General features: G+C 39.4%; 1 protein-coding gene across 5 annotated transcripts in view; it reads right to left on the bottom strand.

Moving 5' to 3' along the window:
* Nucleotides 1–25,236, bottom strand: part of DMD (dystrophin) — a 1,058,866-nt gene that overhangs the window by 17,510 nt on the left and 1,016,120 nt on the right. For all 5 annotated transcript variants that reach the window (XM_006881772.1, XM_006881771.1, XM_006881773.1 and 2 more), the window contains 2 exons: nucleotides 11,086–11,329; nucleotides 9,996–10,119 (listed from right to left, as the gene is read on the bottom strand). In XM_006881772.1, the coding sequence (XP_006881834.1) occupies nucleotides 9,996–10,119; nucleotides 11,086–11,329 (368 nt within the window). The remainder of the gene's footprint in view (nucleotides 1–9,995; nucleotides 10,120–11,085; nucleotides 11,330–25,236) is intronic.

The following is a 25,236-nucleotide window of genomic DNA, read 5'->3' as shown; positions in this document are numbered from 1 at the left end:
TCCCATTACAGATGCAAATTTTTTCCCCAAATTGGGACACAGGAGGCATTTTTTAACAGCAGCAAGTCCACTTTAGTGATAGATAGTATGCCTCGCAGAATAAATCACAACCCACAGAGTAACTCATGAGCGTCGATGTTAATATTTGTGACAGTTTAATTACATCATTCCAGGGCTCTAGGAACTCAATTGTACTGTGTTAAGATTCAGGTACAGTTCAATGAAGTGACTGACATTTCTCTCCTGGAATTGTTTCCAGGAGCAAATTGTAAAGTATAAACCTAATGATGTCAGCCAAGTTCATCTCCACAGATAAACTATCATCTATGAGTCTCAGCTATGAGTGTTCAATACAAATGTAAAATTGGCTGATTTGTTTTAATGGAGAACATTCATGGCAGTGATAAATGTATCCATTCAAACAGAAAACAAAAACCAGAAAAAAATAATCTTGTTTTCTTCTATTCTCAGGATTCTCGAAGACGTTAAGTAAAGAAAATCCTCGGGGGGGGGGGGGAGAAAATCCTCTGGATTCAGGTAATCGCCTTTTAAGAATGAAAAGAAAATTTATCACATAATATGCATGAGAAGAGGTGAATCAAGCCAAATGCTCAATGTCTAAAATCTTCTCTGTCAGATTATACTGGAAAAATGGAAACAGCTGAATAAAATACCAGTGGACTCAAGTCCAAGTAGCAATATTGGAGTATCCAGTATTGAGACAGTTTATAAAGAATAGTGTTTAAAAACAGTAAGAATAATTGGTTTATTCTAGTATTGAACCAAAACCATTTATATGCTTGGTGCAGGATTTATAGCAATAAACAAGCCAAAGTACCTGATTTCATGGAACTGACATTCTGATGGGGCACACAGCCTAAATGAGTAAATTACGTACTTAGGTCTGAAGGCTCAGAGGAGAGCCAGCTAGGGAGATGGAATGAGGAAGATTTGTCAGAGTGGGAAGTCTTAGAATCCCTCACTGATGAAGTGCAGTTAAGGGGGAACTTTATGGACTTGACGGTGTGAGTCACTGGAGAGAAAGGCACTCCAGACAAAGGGGAGAAGAAGTGCGGAGAAGGGAGTGTGATTGTCTTATTCAGCACAGAAGGCAGTGGTGAGAGAATTGAGTGCGTCTCTGGCCCAGGAGGATGAAAGCTAAGTGCAGATGAGTCAAACCCAAACTATACAACGTGACATCAAGCCCAGCGGACTTTAGTAAAAGTCCAGCTGATCAACACATGTATGAATGAGAACTATGCAACTTATTTGTGGTTAATTATTATAGAGCAAGCATATACAGTATATGCTTGATACACTCCAGCATACCAATACATATGGAGTCCTGGTGGTATAGTGGGTTGAGTGTTGGACTGCTAACTGAGAGGGCAGAAGTTAGAATCTACCAGTTGCTCCCTGGGAGAACGAGCCAGCCTGCTCCTGTCAAGATTTTTAAAAAATGCTGGCTTGAATGAAAGTGTACAGACAAAGATTGGTTTCGCATTCAGTCACTCATGAGGATTTTGTTTTATGGTATTCACTTCAGTCATGTTGGTAGCTACATGCATCAGTCATTTGAACTACTCAGGGACAGGCAACCCCAAAATGTTCCTGACCCTAATAGTAATATTGGGACCAGAAGGCCTCTCTTCCCTTGATAAAGCTTTTCATTTATTTAACCAGAAAATACTAATGCACCCTGGGAATGCTCTAATCCCTCTGTCACAGATTCACTGCCAGTTCAAACAGCATATTGCTAATGGTTAAGGGATTTCAAACTTCGTTAATGGCAATTCTTCAGCATTAACACTTCAACGTGATTTGGCTCCACAGTGATTTCTACAGGCACACATGAAAAACCCGTTTTTGGATTAATAGAAAACTGGCAAACAGGTCGATCCTGGAGAGAGTTAAATCAGGTTGCTCCTTAAAAGCAAGGATTTTGATGCTTTCAGCATGCTGACAGGAGGGACCAGTCCTTAAAGAAGGACATCATGCTTGGAAGGGTGGAGGGTCCGTACAGGAGAGGAAGACCCTGGGTGAGATGAATTGACTGTGACTCTGGCAGTGGGGGAAGATGTGTCAGACAGTGTTAAGGGCAGGGTTCAGATCTATTGTTTATAGGGTCGCAATAGTTGACTCGACGGCACATAACAACAGTTAGCTACAGTCTTCTTAGCTAGTCTGAAGTAGCTGCAAAGAAACAGCTGAAACATCTTAAAAACAAATCTTTCAAATTAAGAAAAATACACTAAATAGTATAAATAGTTAAATAGTATAGACACTGGTAGTATGAAACAGGTGGCTGTTGTGTGCTGTCAAATCAGAAATTAAATTAGCTGACCCTCGAGCAGGTTTTCAGAGGCTGCTAATCACAGGAGAAGAGACTGCACATCCTTCTCTCATGGAGCAGTGGGAGGATTTGCACTGCGTACCTTCAAGATTGTAGTGCAGCTACTTAATAAGCTGAGAAGGAATGGAATGGTTTGCAGTTCTCAGAATGTTCTTCAAGACCCCTTGCTTTAAAAGTTCTTTTAGCCAGAAACTCTGCATTGTGCACAACTAACAGAAGGGGTCTTACGTTGAAGGTGTTAGGTATGGTTCTGACTCCACCTAAAAGAGCCAAATGTCTCAAACTCCTGGCCATTAAGACTCATAAGTGACTCTCCCTTGAGTTACTGTAAATCACATGGGAGGAGATGGTCTTTCTCTCAAGGAGCAGCTGATACATTGAAACCACCTTCAGAAAGGAGCTCTGGAGGCATAGACAACAGGGAATAGGACTGCTAACCCAAAGGCCCAGGGCCTCCGGTGCTTCAATCCACCAAGCTGCTCTGTGCAGGAGAAAGATGGGCAATTTACTGCCTTGGAGACTCAATGAAGAGTCAGCTATGACTCCACGCATGCACCTAAGCAAGTTATTTTCTCTTAAAAGCTGTATATGAGAAAACCGTTTTTCTCCTAAAAAAAGGAGAAATGTTAGTGGTGGGCATAGATCAATGGTGATTCATTTTTATAAGACACAATGTAAGGGAATGATCATAAAAAACACAATGTGGGAAATAAAACCCCCCAACATAATTTAACAATTTTAAAAAGGACTGTTTACCAGCAATAAGCTCCCTAACTTTTTCCATTGGATTATAAGTCTAAACCACATATTCTAGTTTGAATTGCTAATTTGATGTGCTATTATCGTGCTACTTATGTCTTTCACTTTTCTCCAGGTTTTCAGAAGAAAAAAACATAGTGTGGTTTATTTGTGGCCAGATAATTTGCTTCCATTACTATTTCACATTATGATTTGAGATGAGATAGATGCCTTCAATTGTATACGTGCTGGCCATAAGTTCTCTCTCTCTCTTTTATTTTATTTTTTTTTTTTGGTATATTGGGGTGGTACCGACAGAGACCACATTATATTATCTTTTTTAGAGTGAAAGTTTACAAAGCCTACTAGTTTTTCCAATCAATCAAAGGTCTTTATCATGGTAAAGAGTGATGGTGCGGACTGTAAACTGGTTAGTTTGTGAATGGTGTATAAAGATAGTGAAATTAGAAGCTACGTTTCTTTAGTATCTACATGGTACCATGTCTACTCAAGGATGTATTATACTTGCTTTCCAAAACATACATTCAATAGGCACTTCACTGTCTGTTGGCTAAAGGGTGTTCAAATGGGAAAGAAAAGAAGGAAGACTCCATCATAGTCCTTAAGGAATTCAGGTCCTAGGGAGTTCCTGAGAGAAAAAAAGAAATGCTAGCCACAAGGAAAAAAGGGGCAAATGAAAAAGATAGAATGCATTATTAAACAATTTAATGTGTGACTAAGTTACAAGGGAAAACTCATTGACTCCATAATTAAGGCACAAAAGAGTGAAAAGGATGTTATTTTACAGGTTGTGAATGCATTCTTGCTTAAGGCCAAAGAGGATTGATAGCATAGGGCAGCAAGAAACTCATGAGTACCAGCCACCCTGGGTCTGTGAAGGGGCACTGGGATAGCATTTGAAGGCAATCACAAATTGGCTTAGAGAAGAAAGTAAGCTTTGGGCACCATACGAGGGAGTCCCTGTTTTATTCTGTACCAAATCCAGACACCACTAAAAATGCTGGGGAAGGGGTGAGGTAGGATGGGCGGGGAGAAGGGTGCAACAATGAATGAATGGAATTCCAAAATCTCTGTAGAGGTTCATTGAAATGAAAAAAAAAATATAAAAAAAATGCTGGGGAATGAAGGGAATACTACAATACAACGGGAATGTTCAGAGAGTCACTAGGAGTTCCTGAAAGGTGGTTTGAACAGGGAGGGAGACAAAGGCAGAGAAATCTACTAGTGTATTGGAGAATATTTGTATTGTTTGTTCTGGTAGTAACTGATGAGGGGCTTACATTTGGTCAGTAGCTGAATTGGAAAGGCTGTTCATGTGTGTTTGGTTTTGTGAGGGTTTTTTGTAAACAACAACAAAACTAACTGACATTGGTGATTGGATTGGTGGTGGTTGTTACGGGCAAGATACTCAATAAACAAGCAAAGTATGAATCTGTAGTGAACTCTATCAAAGATGTGGTGGAAAATAAATGCAGTTGTTCACTAAAAATTAGTAAATACTTGTAAGCCACACAAGTGTTGAGGACATTTCCTTCATAGGGTCGCCTATGACTCTACGGCACTTAACATCATCATCAACACAGAGAGTGACCAGTTGACGCAGTGGACAGAAAGTGATGCTACCAAGCCAAGGGTGGGTGATTTTTGAATGGCGACCCTCAGGCCTGTCTGTCTTTATTTTTGTTCAAACATTCTTCTAGGTCTTATGGCCCTGGTGTGTCCACTTGCCATACAGCGGTAACTTGTGGTTGCTGTGAAGCTGAACACTGACACTGATGTGTCAAATGTGATAATGGTTACCCATGGTGGACAGTGGTGGAGCTCCCCCATTAAAACAAGCTTGGAAGCAGGAATGGCATCCACTTCCGAAACAGCTTGCCTCCAGAAACCCTATGAACCTGGAGAAAGGATGAAAGTCACACAAGTATTGAGGACTTTCCTTCATAGGGTTGCTATGTATTACCTATGACTCAGCAGCACTTAACAAAAACAACAAGCCTGTTTACCTTGTTTACTGGGTAATCTGTCTCTGGGTTTATAAGAAAGCTTTGATTCTGTGGTAAGGTGCTAACAGATTTGGAGAGGCAAATACCAGACATATCTACAAGTAGAATCTTTGATGCAGTAGGGGAGAAAGTGAAATTGTTCACTTTGGATTTATAAGTAAGCAGAAGGAAACTCGTATTTTCTCATACTTTCTCTGCTTAAAGGGTAATCAGATGCTGGTCTTAGGGTCCAAATGAACTGACACTATGCAAATTGCAGTTAGCAACTTTGAACAGGATATGCATAATGGGTCATACAGGGAGGAAGGAGGGGAAAAGACAGGCAAGATACAGTGAAGATTTGATAAGACACTGTGGTAAACAGCATTGATCAATTATAATTAATGTTAGAAAACAAAATGTATCAGAATGACTGAATACCCAGGATAAAAAAGTACAATCATTTTAAATTTGCCTGCTTCTGCCAATAATGGTTTTTTTGCCTTGTACTTTTTTGGGTTCAAGATCCATTTAGCTGTCCTGTCATTTTGTTGTGTGCCATCAAGTCGGTACTGACTCATAACTGACTCTCTGAGTGGGTTATCGGAGACAGTGAATTGCATAGGAGACATTTGCCCATCCTTTTTCCACAGAGCATCTAGTGGATTTGAACGATGTGCCTTCCAGATTGCAGCACTAGGCCACCAGAGCTCCCTTCTTGTAGGTAAATTTAAAAAAAAATCTCCGTTTTTATATATTTCATGATATTGTCATTTTAGAAGAGGTGAGACCAATCGCTTTGTAAAATGTTTCTGACCTTGGATTTGCCTACTTATCATACACGCACTGATTCAGATTAAATATTTTCGACAGGATTATCATATTCTGTGGATAATGGTGACATGTTAATGGTAATTTCCTGTGTGCAGTTACCTCATTGTGTTTATATAGGAGATTAGTTTTGACCTTGGAAGATATCTCTTGAAGTGTTTAGAGATGAAGTGTGATTGTGTCAGAGACATTACCATTAATTAGATCAGTAGAGCAAAAAAGAAAAAGCAAAGCAACAAACCAAGCACACATGTAAATATGGACATAAATATTAATAAACATGTACCATATAAACAGAAGTATATACCATATAAACAGAAGTATATTAACCTATAGATGCTAATATAAAAATATGTACCACATGTTTAAAGGTACATAAATAGACATAAAGCAGATGTGGCAAAAATGTTCATTGGTGAATGAATTCCACCACTCTCATACCTTTGAAATGATCCAAAATAAAAAGCTAGAGAATACTTTAAAATTTTCACACAAACAAAATAAGCAAATGTAGCAAAATATAAACTACTTCTAAAAAACGGGTGACTGAGTTTACAGGTTTACAGCTAGAATCCACTAGCTGCTCCTTTGGGGGGAAATGTGGCAGGCAGCGTCTGTAAAGATCTGCAGTCTTGTAGACCTTACGTGGCGGGTCTCTAGGAGGGAGTCAGAACTGAGTTTGGGCGTTCTGGTTTGTTTGAGGTTGGTGCCCATTAAATATAAAAAGTTGTTAGGAAGTTGTAAGCTCCAGTTAGGTAGCTCCCAATAGCAAAAAAAAGATTCAGTTCATTTAAACATGGGTTGGTTTATTGTAGGACTCCTCTAATAGAATGTATACTTCATGGAGACTTTGTCCCAGTTAATATAGAACACACATATAATACATGAAGGTAAAGTATGTCAGAAATGAGAAGTAAGGATGGCGCAGAATAGGGCAGAGTTCAGATCTGTGGTTCACAGGATCACCGTGAGTCGTAATTGATTCACTTGCACATACCACCAGACCCCTTTGCACTGGTAAATGGATCATGAATGATGGAAGCATTGTGACTCTAGGTAGATCACTAAATACGATGTAACTCATATTTCAGGGAAATAAAGAAAATTTTTAAAAATCACAGGGATCATACATTTAAAGAAACAAAATCTCTACCCAGAATAAAGTTCAGCAAATATGAGCCTTATCCAGCATCAAACATGAGTGCACACACATTGCATTTATTTAAACTCCTGTGTACGTCATTCCAAAAGGTGGGTTTTTTTTCTTAAATAGGCTTATACAGTTAAAAAAAAATCCTTGAATCCAGTCTTTTCTTTCCAAGAATAAACTTAACAACACAGCCTCTCTATTGGCGAGTTATATCTTAGCTTAATTCATCCACTGGAAAGAGCACTTCTGTCCCTGCATTCAGTTCTGCCAGGATTGCCTTGGCTCCACATATCGCCAGGGACTGGTGTGTACTTTAATTTGGGTGCTTTAATAGGCAGGCTGCCTGTTCACCAGTGTTGACAGGCCTAAATAATTAATGCTTCTAAATATGCAGGGCTCAGAATCTCACCGTTAAAATGTGCAACGTAGTTTCACATGCTTTACTTACTTCACAATCAAGAAATAAGAAAGAAAAAGATCCTGAAGTAGGAGACAACAGTGGCACGAATTTTTGGAATTTACAGTCTTTTCAAGGACATGCAATATCTTTTCACACACTGCACCATCACTGTCAGTCCCAACAGCCCATTAGCCAAATTCAGATCTCATGAGCAGAAAAAGAATCCGATTTGGAGATTGCCCTGAATCAATGAGGCATGAGAAAACAACCTCAGGCACTTCCTCTTCCTTTTAAAAAGAAACTTGGCTTTTGGACAACGTTTGGCTTCTCTGGAGCAGGATTTGCCATTTGCCTTTTGCCCACAGCTCTAGGTGGTTCAAGTTCATCACATTTGCTTCAGCTACTCTTGCTTCTGTCTGAGAAATATCTTCTGAACCCTCACCCACTTTCCTCAGTATCTTGGTCTTCCATCATCACTACAAGGATGCGTCAGTGTCCTGGTGATGAGTCCAGCAAAAGTGACCTTAACTCTATGAATTTAACTCCTCACCCTCCATGATCTCTCTCCATGTAAAACACCTCAACAGTGAGCCAGTAGACTATGCTTTAGTTGTAGGCATTACTTGAGAATGTTTTAAATCCGTAATGTCTAACTTTAAAGCCTTCCTCTGATCTACCACCATATAATTCATTTACACCCTTGAATCTTCCCTTTTGTTCATCATTTCTGGAAAGGCTGGCTTTGTCTATTTATTCTATCTTCATGCAAGAGCCCAAGCATGAAATGGATTCCTCAATATAGCATGGTCTTCTAAGCAATAGAACTGTAAGTATAAGGAATCAGGTAGTTACAAGTCTCTTCCTTTCTGTGGGTTTTTTTTTTTCCTTTATGAGAAGGGATTGAGAGAACCATGTAAAACCAGTTTAGAAGCCAGGGAAAATAATGTATACAGCATGGAACTGATTCAACCTGGGCCTTAGAAGAAGGAGAAATGAAGATGGACAAAGTATCTTATCACCTTTGTAAAACTTCCTGTTGTCTAGCCTATCAGGGGAAAAAAACAACAACAAAGCAACCCACAATTCTTTTCATTACCGTTTTAACAATTACTTTACAGTGTCTTACTCATTTTGACCTTTTTCCTTTCTGCTTCACTGAATTCCAGCTTTCTTAGAACGAAGACCTAGGCAGAGAACACTTGAAAAATTACACCAAAGCATGATGACCATTTATTTCTTCCTACAAAGTCATCTACTTTTTTTTTAGCTCAGCACACGTCATTTGATACTGTTCCAAGACAGTCTTCACTTTGTTCGAGCCTCACTCATTTTTAAGATTACTTGATAATTTCTTTTGTTGAAAGGATAACTCTTTAGCTTCCCTTCTCTTTGGCTGAAATTGCTTTCTTAGAAATGGCCAGTAACAGAATTTATGGTGATTCAATGATCTGTAATTTATTTTCCTTTTTATTGAGCTGTCCTCCTCATTGCGTCTTTGACCACATGTTCCTGCTCTCCATTTCTTCACTATATCATCGCCTGTATGGAATGTTTCCCTTAGGTTCAGAATCCAAACATCTGTGTTATTTATCATGATCTTCAGTTGTCAATTCTGTAGGGCTTACTCTCTCATACCTCTTCGGCCTGTCCTCATATAGCAGTATTTTATTTTCCTGGTAGACATGATTGAAAAAAATTTACCAGTTTTTTGAACACAGTATTTCTACAAACAAACTTACCACTACAATCTTCTGCCTAAATCTTCTCTTCATACTTCATTTGCTCACATCATCTAGTCAGTTGTTACCCAGGTCCTTAATAGTCTATATTGATCTAAGAGTCTCACAGCCAGCTTTTTTTCTGTCTCAGAACTCACAATCCCAAAGCCCCTTTAGAACTCACATATTAAAATCTTTGTAATACTAGTTTTCTAACTTCTCTTTCCATCTGTAAAAGTTCTACCAAGCAGAAATTCCAGATTACAATTTAACATAAAGTGCTTTTAAACTATATCTCACCTATAAGATTTCCAGTGGCTCCATGACAGCCACCAAAAGGAGTCAAAGAGCTCTGTCCAAAATTCATGTCTTGGTCATATGACTTACACCTTCCTCCACAAGTTTACTTCCCTCTACCTCCTGCTTGGACCCTGCCTTACTAATAAAGCTGTTTCCTACCCTTGGCCTTAGTTCCACACCTTTGCATATACTAGTGCTTTCATCAAAACATGTTTGCTTACACCCATAGACCTGGGGACTCTCCACAAATAATTCATCATAAGGCCTTCTCTGGTCTCTAAATGGAGTCAAACTTTAACACCATCTGCTTTATTCTGAATAACTGAATGATCAGCTCTATGCAGGACAAGCGTATATCACTTATCTCTGTACCCCCCTGGTGAATTTATGGTACTGCTATTACAGAATTTAACTGATGCTATGGACCTCTGAACAAATATTTTACCATTTCTACGTCTAAGAATAATAATAAAAAAATTCAAACAATTAAGGGACTTACCCATGGACTCTGAAGTTTGACTGCCAACCACCCGGAGCAGCATAGGCTGACTGCTGTCTGACCTCTGAAGAGAGGTAGAAGGAGATGACAGTGTTGTACCATTCACCTTGGCCTCTGCCTGGGGCTAAGATATCCAGAGAGAGAAAGAATTTTTTTTTTAATAATAAACACTCAAAACTACCTATGAAAGAATGACAGACATTTATGACTCTTAAATTTTCACCTTTCCTAATTAGGAACCTCTCAAAGACTGGGAAATTCCATTATTGATAAGATGTATGGATGTTTATTTGCTTCTGGAAGTTTGAAAACCATATGAGAACTGTAGAGGAGTAAGTTATTATTAGAGCCCCTAACAAAAAGAATTTGAAGATAATGTGAGAATGGAGAACACAAAGATTTAATAGAGGGGTCATATATTTGTGAAGTATTGGGTAAGAAGCTGAGAACAAATGTCAGAATTAAAAATCTCCAGACAATAGGGACTATAACCTGCTTAGGGAGCTCCTGTGGCCTAGTCTGCAGGGAGTTGCACTGTTAAGCAAAGGCAGCTCTTCTCTGCAGTTCAAATCCACCAGCAACGCCATGGAAGAAAGAGGGACTATCTCCTCTCATGCAGTTTACAGCCTTGGAAAGCCAATGGCGCCTCAGTGCCCACCCGACAGCAATGAGATAGAGATGTCCAGATAGGACACTATCTTGCTAGGTTTTCAAGGAAGGGTTTAAAAAAAATACTATTTTAATTGGAAGAAAAGGGAAATAGAGGCAAGGCTTATTAGAAAATAAAACTAATTACAAAGAAAGTGGTTCTGTTTACAAGAGGTAAAATTTTCACTTTTGGAGAACTAGTGGATGCTTTATATAATTTCTTCCCACTGTGGTAGAAAAAAAAATCTGTAGGAATCAATCTTGAACAAATATTTTAAAAGCATTCTACTTTCCTCTTTTCTGTCTCCCTCCCCCCCCCACCCCCGATATCAAGCACTTTGTGAGATGCATAGCAGATACTCGAAAAACATGATGGTAGCTGCACATATAAAAAGCACTGAGTTCCTGTCCGTGTCCCGTGTCATCACAGTGGGGGCCTCACTTGTTCTAGCAGCTGCCTTAGCCTGTGGAGCTGGGACTCCAGCTGTTTATTGTGGTCTTCCAGGATTTGCATCCTGGCTTCCAGGCGGCCTTTGTGTTGACGCAGAAGCTTGGCCTCAGCAATGAGCTCAGCATCCCGGGGGCTCTGGGGAGAAGTTGGCATCATTTCTGGAGGGGACGGCAGTGGGGACAGGCCTTTATGCTCATGCTGCTGCTTCAGACGGTCGTATTCTGCTTGCAGATTTCTGTTGGCATTGTTGGCAGCAAGGGGGGTGGAGAGAGAGGAAAGCAAGAAAGAAAAAAAGACAAGACAGATACTTGAATGTCATTGAATCTCACAGCACATGGTAAAGAGATGCATCTGACCACCAACAAACACGACAGCAAGCAAAAGAGAGGCACTTAATGAATGATTTTTGTGATGACAACCTTACCAGTGCTAACGGAACAAAATAAAAATTGAAGCATTTACCTGGTGTGTGAGGAGAGATGTTTTTCAGGGTTTTTTTTGTTATACTAAAAGCCTTATGAGTGCTATATTCAGATAAGTACTCGGCAAAGAATTTAATAATTTGGTAAATATGACTCAGAATGTTATGGAGTTAAGATTTTTTTATATCTCTAGCAACATTTTGGTTTGCTTAAAAAGATCATCAAATATGAGCTTCAAGAGAAATGTATAAGAATATGGTAAGAGTACATAGCCACGTATCCTGAATCAAAATGTGTCAAATAAAATATGACTACTAAAGGTGAAGCTCCCCATATACCCTCCTTAATATCATTTAGTTACTTCCTTGTCTTTGCTCCCAAAGAGATAATGCTATATTGATTATGATCATGCAATATCATCATTATCTGCAAATGTTAGGTTGAACCTGCTAAAGATGCTGATAGGCAAGTTGGTGTTTAAAAATGGGCAGTTCTTGTGATTTAGTCATATAGCATTTTACACGTTCTTAAACTCTTGTTTAAGAACTTCATGCTGAAGAGAGTACATACCATTCTAAGAGTTGCTTCTGCCTTCAACATCGTTCAGAAGAGTAATCCATGTCGATAAAGGTCATGGTTCTAACTTCTGTAAAGTATTATTATGTTTGAATTTGCCAACATTATTTTATTACTGTGGGATATTTAGTTTGTCGTCCAACTTTTCACTAGTAACAAAAAATGACATGGTACACACCCTTCTTTCTTTCCGTCTCTTTGCATGCCTGATTAAGATATTCTTTACAGAATATATCTAAGATGTGGGATTGTTGGGTCCTAGCAACACCTAAACATTGCTGTCAGATCAACAAATGACTCTAAGTGTGTTTACATTTTGCTATGTCATTAGCAGTATATGAGAATCTTCATCTGACCACGTCCTCATTAAATACTTTACTCAGACATTAAGTGTTGAGTAATCTGACTAATGTATTCTAATTTTCCATTTTTATGATTAAGTTTAGGTTAACCATCTTACAAATGAATTTACTCTCTTCCCCCCTCCATGTCCTTCCCCCAAAGGACAAGAATCCAGAATACATCCTTTGTTCTGGATATATCCTAGATTTCTGGTCCTTTTGTCAGGCGTGTGCATGGCCAATACTATCATCTACTCTTGACACCATGTAGCTCATCTCTAACTTTGTTTATGGTATCCTGTTGTAAAAAAAAAAAAAAGTGGTATTTCTATACCCTCAAACATTGTTCTACATTTTAAGTCCTGTTTAGGAAAATCTTTCTTTAAAGCTTACGTTATCATTTAAAGGTTAGAAATTTGTTTGACGTACTTTAATCTATCCAGAATTCATTTTTGTGCTTTGTGTGAACATAGTATCTAATTTTATTCCCTCTACATCCCTGTAGATACCTTATTAATGTGTTATTAGGTGTTGCTGAGTATGCCTCAGATACTATGGACAACATATCTGGATCCTGCTCTATTCTGTGCCATCCTCACAATCTCGGTCACACTTTAACCCATTGCTGTAGTCACTGGGTCAATCCATCTCACTGAGGGTCCTCTCTCTTGCTACCCTTCCACCTTTCGAAACATGAGGTCCTTTTCCAAGCCTCTCCTGGCAACATGACCAAAGTATCTAAGACAAAGCTTTGCCTATCTTTCCCTCCAAGGGCACTTTTTTTCTATGACATACCAGTTTGTTAACCTAGCACCATCCACTCCTCCTTGCACACTCACACTCATTTGTAATGGTGCTTCTGTAATATCCTAAGTGTCCATAAATAAACAGGTTAGGTGTCTGAGCTCTTTACTCGGACCATCTATTTGTATATCTGTGTGAATTCTACATCTTTAAATAAAAGAGACATGTCAGGTCTTCCCATCTCCACGTTGGTTTTCTCCTCAAAACTGTCTTGGTTCTTCTGAACCCTTTGCTCTTCCTAATGATCTTAGTGTAAACCTGACACTTTATATTAAAATCTTGATTGAAATTTGAATTACACTGCCCTGATGATAGATAAGGAAGAGTTGCTATTGAATCTTTTCACTCAGGAACATGGCAGTGAGCGTCACTTTGCCCATTAATAATGTTTTCTAATATACTGTTTTACCACTAGCTTTTGAGATCGAAAAGAAATTTAAGCATTCAGTTTTATTGTTCTTAATCATGATAAATGGTGAAGAGATTGAGATTTTTAACAGCTTTAGTTTGCTTGGCTCCACAATCAAAACTCTTGGTACCAGCAGCTAAGCAATTAAAAGATAAATTGCATTGGGAAAGTCTGCTGTCAGAGACCTCTCCAAAGTACTGAAGAGCAATGATACATCTAAGGTATACCTAATCATAGTCTTTGCAATTACTTGCTCTGTGTCAGAAAGCTGGACAATGACTAGGGATGATAAGACAATTGATGTCTTTGAACTGTGGTGCTGGAGTACTGAAGATTCCGTGGACCGCTAGGAAAACAAGTTTGTCTTGGAGAAGGTGAAGCCAAGGCTGCTCCCTGGATACAAGGATTCTGGTTTTTCTTACATACTTTGGACACGTGACCAGTCCTAGGAGAGAGATGTCAGGCTTGGGAGGGTGGAGGGACAGTGCAGAAGAGGAAGACCCTCTATGAGATGGATTGATTCAGTTACTGGGGTGATGGGGGTGGGTGTGTCAGAGACAATAAGGTTGGCACAGGACAGGGCACGGTTTAGGGCTGTTTGTATAAAAAGGGATGCTATGAGTTGCAAGCGACTTGACAGCACATATCATCATCAACCATACTGTTATTAACTGAAGTTACCTATAATCACTGTTGGATTTCCGATTACCATAAACACATGAACTCATTGGTTTCTAAAAAAACCCCCACATTTGTTACTCTCAATCCTAGAGAGTTCTTTTTCACCCCAGTGCCCTCTGAGAAAGCAGACTTCAAATTTTTATTCTCACTGACTTATTTTCTTCAAAAATCCACTTACCCTCAACTCTGATTTGTTATGATGTAACGCCAAGTTGACTACAGCCCATAGTGACCCTATGAACAATGGCTCTGAAACTTGCCCTGTCCTGAGCCAACCTCACTGTCTGACACACTTGATCCACAGTCAATCCATCTCATCCAAGGTCTTCCAAGCCTGGTGTCCTCCTCCAAGGACTAGTCCCTCCTGTAAACATGCACAAGTGTAAGAGATGGAGCTTCAAAGTCCTAGCCTCCAAGGAGCAAACTGCTTTCACCATCCCCAGGACAGGTGTATTTGTTCTCTTAAGAGTTCAATACTCTTCTCCAGCACCACAACTCAAAGATTCCAAGTCTTCTGCCGTCTTTATTTTCCAGCTCTAAGATTCATAGCAAGCAGTTGATAAGGCCATGGCTTATCAGGTGCATCGCTGTTCTTTAGAACTCTGGAACGATCCTTGACAATAGATTTTCCCCAGTTCAACTTACCTCTTGATTTCCTGACTGCTGGTGTCTGGAGTGTTGACTGTGGATCTGAGCAGGATTAAATTAATAGCTGCAATGTTTTCTCAATCAATTATAAGACTGCATATTGGCCCAGTGATAAGGATATTTGTTTCTTGATAGTCAGATGCAATCCATATGGAAGGCTACAGTCTGACCTTTTGCAACAAACACTTCAGGTACTCCTCAGTTTCAGCAAGCCAGGTTGTATCATCTGCATAATGCAGCTTGTTGGTAAGTTGTCACATGTTTCATAATGTCTAGCTTCCCGAAGAATATGTTCCACATAGTTTGAAAAGGTATGAATACATACCTGACCCTCCTTCCTTGATTTTGAACCTTGGTCTTGACTGTTTTCCAATCTGAAATTGCGGTCAAGGTCAAGGCCATCATGGTCAAGTTCCTCTGTCAGGATCAAGGTGAAGGTCAAGGCCACCTGACATTGTGCTCAAGGCTAATGTGAAGGTCAAGGTGAAGTTCAAGGTCATGTGAAACTGATCAAGGTGAGGGTCAAGTTCAAGGCCAAAGTCATGTGAAACTGATCAAGGTGAGGGTCAAGTTCAAGGCCATGCAAAAAAAAAAAATTGATGTCAAGGTCAAGTTCAAGGCCAAACCCAATCTGAAATAATTGGTTAAAGCCAAGTTGAAGATCTAGACAAAGGTCAAGGCCAGTCTGCCACATCAAGGCCACAGTCTAGGCCATGGTAAATCAAACCAGTGCTGGCCTCAAGGTTGAGGTCAAGATCAAGGCCCCAGGTCAAGTCAAATTGTCCTGGCCAAAACCCAAGAGCCTGCTGGTGCTCCAAGTTCTAGGCAAAGTGCCCACCCACCCAACCTCCACTCCAAAGTCAGAGTCAAGGCTAAGAAAGTCTGAGTCGCCAATCCAAGTCTAAGTCAAGTTCAAAGACCTAACCCAAGTGCCAAGGTCAAACCAAAGGCAATGCCAAAAGTCCAAAGCTTAGGACAAGTCCAAAGCCCTAGTCCAAACTCTCTCAGGTCAAGTCCACTCCATCCATTCTTCACCCTATGTATAAAAAATGTTTCACTGTCACAGACCAAACACACCCATTTAAAAACTAAGGTGCACCAGATCCAAGCTATATTCTTTTCAGTTACTTCCTATGCATAGAACAGACAGACAATAAGGATGACAAAAAAAAAAGTTTACCTTAAAGGACAGCTGTTGGCTGGAATGGGTGAGCTGTAGGGTGGAATGTTAACTAAAGGAAGCAAGGCGTTTGTGATAAGGCCTTCTATTTAAAAACCCATAAGGGTGCATGGCCCTGGAGACCAGTTTGAAAGTCATGTACAGCAGCTGTTGGCTAGAATACTCAACACTGTGACACTGATGTGGTGGAGTTCCCGATTAAAACAAGCTTGGAAGCAGGAGTGGCATCCACTTCCAAAACGGCTTGCTTCTAGAAACACTAGCGTTTCTATGAGACGTCTACGACTCAATGGCACTTAACAACAACAACATAGAGCTACATTGGCCTAGTAGACAAAGTTATGCTACCCAGCCCAAGGTGGGTGATTTTTTAATCTGCAGCCATCAAGCCTTGTTCAAATTGGTTTCTGACGCACATTCGTCTAAGTGGTATAGCACTTGTCTGTGCATCACTGTACAGAGGTAACTCGTGGTTGCTGTGATGCTAAACTGACACTGATGTGTCAAATGTAATAATGGTTACCCATGGCAGGCAGTGTTTGGTGGAGCTTCCCAATTAAAACAAGCATGAAAGCACAAGTGGCATCCCCTTCCGAAATAGCTTGCTTGATGGCACATAACATCACCACAAACATATACATACATTTAGGGCCATACATTTATTTTCTAGGGACCATTCTAACTGTATGCCCAAAATTTTTATATATACAACTTGACTTAGTTGCTTACATTTTGTGATTTCTATTGCAATTATTTAAAACTTTTCAAAACCCTTATTGGTATGCTGTGTGTTATTACTGCTATTGTTACACTTAGGAGTTCATTTTTGTTTTTAGTGCACATTTCTAATTTAGTTTCATTTTAATCAGAGAACCCACGCATGATTCAGTGTCTGAAACTGATTAGTACTTCCTTTGACAATGTCACTTTTTAGAAAAGTTCAGAGACTGAAAGAAAAATGTGTGTTTTCCCATCTGAAAGGTGGCTGTGTACTGTTGCGTTGGAAGAGACTCAGAGACAGTTAATCACACGGGAGGAGACTACCCATTTCCCCCCCCCCCATAAAACACCTGTTGGATTTGACCCGCATGCCTTTGGGTTGGCAGCACAGCTTCTTATCACTCGGCCACCATAGCTCCCTACTTGAAAGGTAGAGGCTCTACATATATACTTAGTGTCAATTAATTTTTTATGCAAACTATCTAGATTCTTAGTAATTTTATAATTCTTGCAGTTGTCAGTCTTGTGAACTCAACTCATTGCCACTGAGTCTGAATCGAGTAACAACTAACCCTCCCTGGGGTTACTGAGGCTGCAGATGACTTGGGAGGAAATTGCTCATCTCTCTCCCAAGGAGTTGAGGCTGGATTTGAACAAAGAACTGCAGGTTTGGGGTTAACAGTGACTATGGCCTCCAGAGCTCAATTTTTGCTAGAAGTGATAAAATATCTATTTGCTTGTTTCTCCTTTTAATTCTGCCATACTTTTTACATTTTGAGTCTATGAATTTAGATTCATATTTGTTTGCTTCCATGATTTTTTTTCTCTCATTTCAATATTTATATTGCTGTTCCACTTTTATTTGTTTATATCTGATTGGTATCAACAAATACTAGCACATGCAAAACCCCAAACACTCTAGGATTTTCTTTGGAATACAGTTCCAACCTAAGACATTTATAAATTCAGACACTGATTACAATTTTTTATAGCTATCTTCCAGTTATGATAAACAGTAAAAAACAGGTGACAGATTGCTATTGTTGATAAACTATATTTCATCAAGGGAGCTCTGATAGCCTGGTGCCAAGAAGCTGCGCAACAAACCCAAAGGCATAGGGTTTCAGGTCACCAGCCGCTCCGTGGAAGGTGGATGGACAGTCTCCTCCCGCGTGATTAACTGCCTCTAGAAACTTGCAAGAGGGACGGTCATCTAACGGTTGGTTCTGACCCTACAGAACACAACAGCACCATACTTCACCAGGGAAGATATGCTCCTGTTAGGACTTGCAACCTTGGAAACCTGATGGAGGGTCGTATAAACTGGAAATTACTCATAGCTGACTCTCTATTGGGTTTCTGGGGCTGTAAATCGCATGGGAAGAGACTGTGAATCTATGATGGAGCTACTGGTGGATATGAACTGACAGAGGAGTGGCTTTTGGCACCTTCTTACAGACTAGAGTGATCAGGTAATAAAGAATTTTATCATAGTTTAGGCAGCCAGTCTCTGGTTTTAAGCCTGTGATGCTCCCTCCTTAAATATACCCCTCACCTCCATCCTCAGTGCTTTGCTACCTTTGGGCTCATGATTCTATGTAAATTGTAGGCTCCTACTGCAGTCAGGATGGTTCCTTTCTATTTTTCCCCTTTTCAACTATTTTGTATGGAGCTCTGTTGGCCTAGAGGTAAGAATCTGCACCACAATCCTGACGGCACACAGTTCAAATCCACCAGCTGCTCTGTTCACAGTGCCCACCTACGCTCTCATCCCCCCCCCCTCCCATTTTTGGTTTATGACGATGGGTCTTGTTTTAAAGTCTAGCTCTGTCTCTGTACTTTTCCACGACACATATTCTCTCAACACTGTACAAAAGCAGGCTCAGAGGAAGGTGCCTTACACCAAGAGCTAATCAACTGCCTACCAGGAGACACTGATTTTTGTCTATGTCTAGCCAGGGTTCCCTCAGTATTAATTCAAACCTAAATTCATTCTACCAGGATTAAATGAGCTAAACAAGTGCCTTACTCCTACACAAATATGTGACACACATTCAGCTCCCAGTAAACTCAGTAACAAAGTTGATTTTGAGGGACTCCTTGTTCTTCCTCAAGCAGTCTGCCAGACTAAGGTTCCAAAGGCAGCTCAAAAGAGATTTTGGCCAGCATTCAAGTAAAACACTGTCTTTTTGTTTAGGTCACAATTTTCTCTTAAGGCATTTAAGAATTCTCAGGAGGATCATCAAGAAGAAGTGTGACTCTAGGGGCTGAACTAGAGACAATGCATTTCCTAGGAAGTGTGACCATGGTTAGAGCTATCTGAGAATGTATTTTGGTTAAGGAAATGGGGCTTTTGTTAATTCAGTCACTATCTTATACATAAAAATATCTTGTGCCAATACTTTTTCTTAAATGTGCATAATTGGAGATGTTTGTGTAATATTTAAAAGGTGTATAAGGGACACTATACTTGGAAAAAGACATCGTGCTGGGCAAGGTGGTGGGTCAGTGAAGGAGAGGAAGCCCTTCAATGAGATGGACTGACAGTGAGCAAGACAGAGATAAAAGAAGATAGGGTCACTTTCAGATCTATTGTTCATAGGATCACATATGATCACTATAGCCCCTAACAACAACATTCTGTTGACTGGTCAATAGGATCTCTACTGTTCTGAAGTGTGTCATTTTAAAACTTAACCATAAGGACACAGTATATTCATTTTACTATTCAGGTGTCAATTTACAGAGTTACCGATAGCTGGTTTACTTTCCTTGAAGTTATACATACACATCCCACTCCTGTTGATTCTGTAATTATTAGAATGGAGTCATGGAGTCATTTCAATACAGATGAGTATCTGCTGATGATCAGACTAACTCCACAGAGAATCTATTTACGTTCTTGATTATCTTGTAAATTACATTTCTCGGGTAGCTCCCTAAAGAACTCTAATTCAAATTCACTGCACATGGCTTCTGTTACTATAATTTCTTCCTGCAGCCAGTCATCCTTAAAAAAAAAAAGTCTGCTACCCATTATTAATTTCTTATTCTCCATGAAGCTTAAAAAAAAATCCCTCTATTCTGCAACTATGTAGATTTAGCCGATTAACTTTATGTCATGAAGTATATAAAGAAATGTGTTTTTTCCTAACTCAAGGCCAGAAGACTTAGACCAAATGGATAGGGTTTCTTGCTTTACCTCAGCCACTGAAATAATAAAAGCAATGGGTCCTTCTTAGCACTGATTTAGGAGTATTTATCGAACAATCTTAAATAGCATGTATGACAGAGCAATCTTTGAGTGATTTCTACTAACCTGAAAGGGTTGTGATTTCAGTGTGCACAACTGATATTTTGAAATGAACCTCCTTATTATCTGTAATTTTACAGTAGTATAATGAGAATTTGCAAATAAACTGAAGGTCACATCACTGTGACCAGTGTCTTTTTAAAAACACTCTACACTAACTTTCATCCCAAAGCATGCACACACTTTCTATTACATATATAATGGTCTGCATCTGAAAAGAGTAGATCTGGAGAAATCCAGATTTACCCTCCTACAAGTACTAAAAGCCGCTAAATCATAGAAACCACTCTAAATTCTGACCAAATTGGCCATTTCATTAAAAACTGGAAATTGCCCATTGTCTTTTCAATGCCAATGACTATGTTTTAAAGTTATGCTATAATATTTCATCAAACACAGAGTGGAAAAATACCCTTAAAGTAGTTCGGAAAAGATGTGAATGGACCTTGGCATTAACAGTGTTAGTTAATGAGAAACTTAGCGTGAGAAGTAAGACAATGCATATTTTACATCTGTCTTAAGTGATACAGTAAAAATGGTAGGACATCCCCGGTTCATGTTTCTCATAACAAGATTTCTTTTCATGTAGTCAGACGTCTTAATTCCAACCCCTTTCCTATCAAAATTCTAGTTCAATAGAAATGACTTTTTATGTTATTTAAAACTGATGGTGTGGTTTTGCTGCTAACTTTAACATACAGCCAGTTCAAATCTCCACCAGTGGCTTGGAGGGAGAAAGTGAAACATGGACAGAGTCCTCCCATGTGATTTATAGCCTCTGAAAAACTCACAGTAAGGTTGCTTCCAACTTGGTGCCTCTTGCCACCCATGGCTGAAGAGACAATTTGTATAGGGTTTTCAAGTCAGACAGACCTTTGCTTTACTATTTGCTATGGCCGAGCAACCTCCTTTTAGCACTAATTTCATCATGAAGAGTAATGTACAAGTAATACATATATATATATATATTTGGAAGCAGGAGTGGCATCCACTTCCAAAATAGCTTGTCTCTGTAAACTCTATGAATGTGGAGAAATTATGAAAGTTATACAGGTGTTCAAGTCTTTCATTCATAGGGTCCCAGTGAGTCGTCTATGACTTGATGGCACTTAACAACAACATATGCAGATGAAAAGTCTGGGTTGTCCCTTGATTATGAATCAGACTGTAAGATGACATATATTCTAGACGTATATTTTCTTAGTAACAGCTCTTACTAAGTGTTGGGCTAATAACTAAAAAGCCAGAGGTTTTAATCTACCCAGACATCCTATAAGGCTCCCTGTGAATTGTAACTAACTTGAAAATACACTTGAAATCCTAGATGTACTAAAAAAAAAATCTCTCTGAAAGCACTATCTAAAAATGAAAGCAACCTCCTAGTTTACTGCATCTGACAGAAAATCTACACGTCAGATGCTTTGAAAGAATCATCCAGTATCTGCCCTGTTCATATATAATTGAGTAGTAGCCCCCAGCACCACTGTAATTACCCCAGATTTTGAGAATCAATGTACACTATTCATCACCTGTGCTAAGACGACATTTATCACAAGTGAGCACCTGGACAAAATGAAGTCACTGAGCTGAGATTACCAGGATGTGATTTCCTGAGATTTGCCAACCTCTGTAAGGTGTGTGACAAAACCATAAAATTATGTCTACAAATCACTGCTCTAATAAGGTTTCTGGACCAAGTCTACGGGGTTAATGTATCTAGTTGTACTCTTTTCTCAATATGCCTTTGACACACCAATCCATATCTTGCTTGAATTCCAAAAGGCAGTAGTAATTGGTTTCTTTCTCTTGAATGACTATCTTTCACACCTTCCTAATCAGGAAATAGTAAAGAAAGCCTGTAGAATACATCTATTATTTACAATCCTCTTCTGGTGTTGAATTTGTAAAGGACTGTGACCAGAGTTTTTGGAAATCAGGCAGATACCTAAAACCCAAGATAAAAATGGCAGTGGCTACTTTTTATCCTTCAGAAAGGAAACCAGGATTAGAGAGGCTTTAGAGATGGGAAAGTCTGTTTCAATTTTAGATAAATACGGCACAGTCTCAAACTTTCATTGTCTTTGGTCAGCAAAAAGAAAATAAAAGGCCTACACTGCCCCCGAGAAACTTAATGCCAGCTTTGTGTGTCCCTCATGAATAGTTAGATTCGGCCTTAAATTTTCCCTATGAATTAATCTTGATGACCTCATTTTCACTTCCTGACATGCACTGCTGTACACCCTGACCATATCGGATCCTGGAATCTTTTCTACTACAAAGACCAAAGCTACAAAAATAAACTTACACGAATTATAGCCCAATCAAACTGTTACAGTAGAGTCCACCAGACAGAACATAAAGTAGTCAAATCAACTACATCTGTAGAAAGAGCCAGTGGAGTTGTTTAACATCCTTGGCCAAGGCCTAACTGCAGACCAAATCGTCAATGCCAAGTCAAGTTGAAGTTGAAGTAGAAAAGCAAATCAGAAGTTGTAAGCACCTCTTCTAGACATTTCTTCCAATGTCTCATGAAAGCCAACTCTACTATCAACTTGCCTGGTCTTCAAAATTCATAAACTCATTTTGAGTCAGCATAACAAACCTTAAGCAGATACAATCTTAAACTGAAGACTACCTGCTGTCATGTTCTAAGGGGGAGGGGAATATGTTAGAGACCTCTAAGAGTGGAGAGAGCGCATCTCTCTAAAATTTTATACCTGGAAGGTCTCATATATGCACGTTAGTCTTAAATTTCTTCACCAAAATCTGTTCTTGTAGAGTTTGAGGTCACTTAAGGATGAGTGACATTGGATGGCTAATCAGGTTTCTGTGCTCTTAAATGCCTTAATGGGAATGCGTTTCCAATAGAGAAGAGCTCCAAAGATTCTGTTATTAGACTCATTTTCCTTGCACTAATGCAGAGCACATTTTTGGTCAATACTGACCTTTATCCTTGAAGAACTGTCATCCTTTCTTTGGTGCTTCCTATTATGCTTTCCATAATTACCAAAGGCCACTAGAAAGAGCCAGCAGAACATTTCCTTTGGTCTTTGTTTTAAAAATGTTACGGGAAGAGCAATAGATCCCATCACATTTGACAGAAGTTAAGAATTGCCTTCACTTGAATGCAGGCTTCTTCCATGCTAGTTCTAGGAAGGAAATGGCCTTCCTACACTATAACCACACAATTTTCACTCAATTCCTTCATGAAAGACCTGTTACAAGAATGAAATAAGATTGTACACAAAACTGTTCCTGTCCATAGCAAGCATTCAAATAACACTGAATTTTTGTTATGAGTTTTGTTGTTGTGCTTACTATTCTTATCATTGACTACAAGGAAGTTGAACCAAAATTGAGGTTCAGTCAGAACAACTATGCTAATTTCTATCATGTTAACTAATTTACTGTTTATACTGTGGCAATCTTTGGATTTTCCCACTCTCTCCTCAGGTCCTTTTTTGCAGAGTGAATATATGAAAATCAATATAGCATATTTTACATGACTTTTGGACAGACAGAACTCAGTACATTCACTACGTAGGAGATATTTCTGTTCAGTGAATCACTCTCCTCTATGGTGTTGCTGGTTTGTTGTGGTTTTTTTTTTTTTAAATCATCATTTCTCAGTTGTTCTCCTAAAATAATTCACATCATCTGTTCCCTCCGGGACCTCATTCATTCAGTAACCTTCCCTGTCTTCATTCCTGTAAGATAGCCTTAGTCCAGAAGCAAGCTGTCTGTTCCACTAGCCCACCAATCTAGCTCACAAAAATCTTCACTGTTTATCTGACTACACGATAAAGTCCAGACTCCTGTGTAGGCTGCCTAAAGCCTTGCAAACAGCGATCTCAACCTCCCAATCCAATCACTACCTGCATTCTCATTCTGTGATGGAGCCTCCCAACTCCCTGCTCAGTCTCTGAATTCATCCTTTCCTCCCTCTCTCAGCTTAGGAAACGTGCCTTCAGCTCCTTTAGGGAAGGGCTCTCCAATCCTTCAGACAGAATTAACATTCACCTCTGAGCCATCTCAAGCTTGTGGTTACTATATAGTGTACCAATAATTAGTTGCTTTTGTTTTAATGTCTTGGTAAAATGTGATCTCCGTGAGGGTGAGAATCAGGGTGGTGGTGCCTCTGTAGTACCCATCCTGTCGGCTTTAAAAACACATGAAGCGACTATCTGCTGGATGGAATTACATCCTCGGGCTTTAACTATGGTTATCCCCACAATCAGTCCTACTGGAGTCTAGTTAATCAAACACCAAAAAGAAAGCAAGCGTTTCCATGCAAGATCTAAAATAGGAACTAGATTGCATGAAGACAACTTCTGGCTAATTGTACTTAAAAGACATGAATGTTCTATTCACCAAAAAGGTACTTCAGGTTTTCTGCAGCATCAGAGACATAGTGCTCACATCCACCTCATTTCCTATGCCAGGATTCTGTGCTTGTCAGATACCAATTTGATTTTTATTGTTGTTTTCCAAGATATCCAATTCTAAGACACACAGGGCTCTGAACTAGAGTGTCAAGTGTAATCTCCAAAAATTACATATTCCCTGTCTTAATAGGTTAAAATGTGTAGTTAAACTCCATGCTGTTCTCCAAAGGGTTTAAAACAACTTGAATCTGACCAAGAGAGGCCATCAGGATAAAAGGAAAAAAATCCTTTTTCTGAGCTATTCATTTGTTCCCTTGACCTAGATAGCATGAATTAGTCTTCTCAAAATTAATTAACTCCTAAGTAAACCATAGAAAATTAAGTTATTGTGTGTTGGACAGAAATTGGGACTCAGAATCATGGTGGCCCATTGTTCCATCTATCTGTCTTCCCAGCCTCATGCTTGCTATGAAAAGGCTTGGTCACTCGCCTTACACGGGCAAACTCCTTCTTTTTACCAACAATAGCAAAAAGTTCAGCTTGTTTGGGGGACCCATGGTGTCAAGTAGCATGAATGGCTAGTTTCATTATATTTTGCATGTCATAATGTTGCCCTCATTCAACTTCAAGTCCAAAGCATGTCACGATTCAACTGAACCCTGT

This window comes from Elephantulus edwardii, unplaced genomic scaffold (assembly GCF_000299155.1).
Source record: "Elephantulus edwardii isolate Elephantulus edwardi_28Jun2011 unplaced genomic scaffold, EleEdw1.0 scaffold00016, whole genome shotgun sequence".
Taxonomy (NCBI): domain Eukaryota; kingdom Metazoa; phylum Chordata; class Mammalia; order Macroscelidea; family Macroscelididae; genus Elephantulus; species Elephantulus edwardii.
This window is presented reverse-complemented; position numbering and strand designations above follow the sequence as displayed.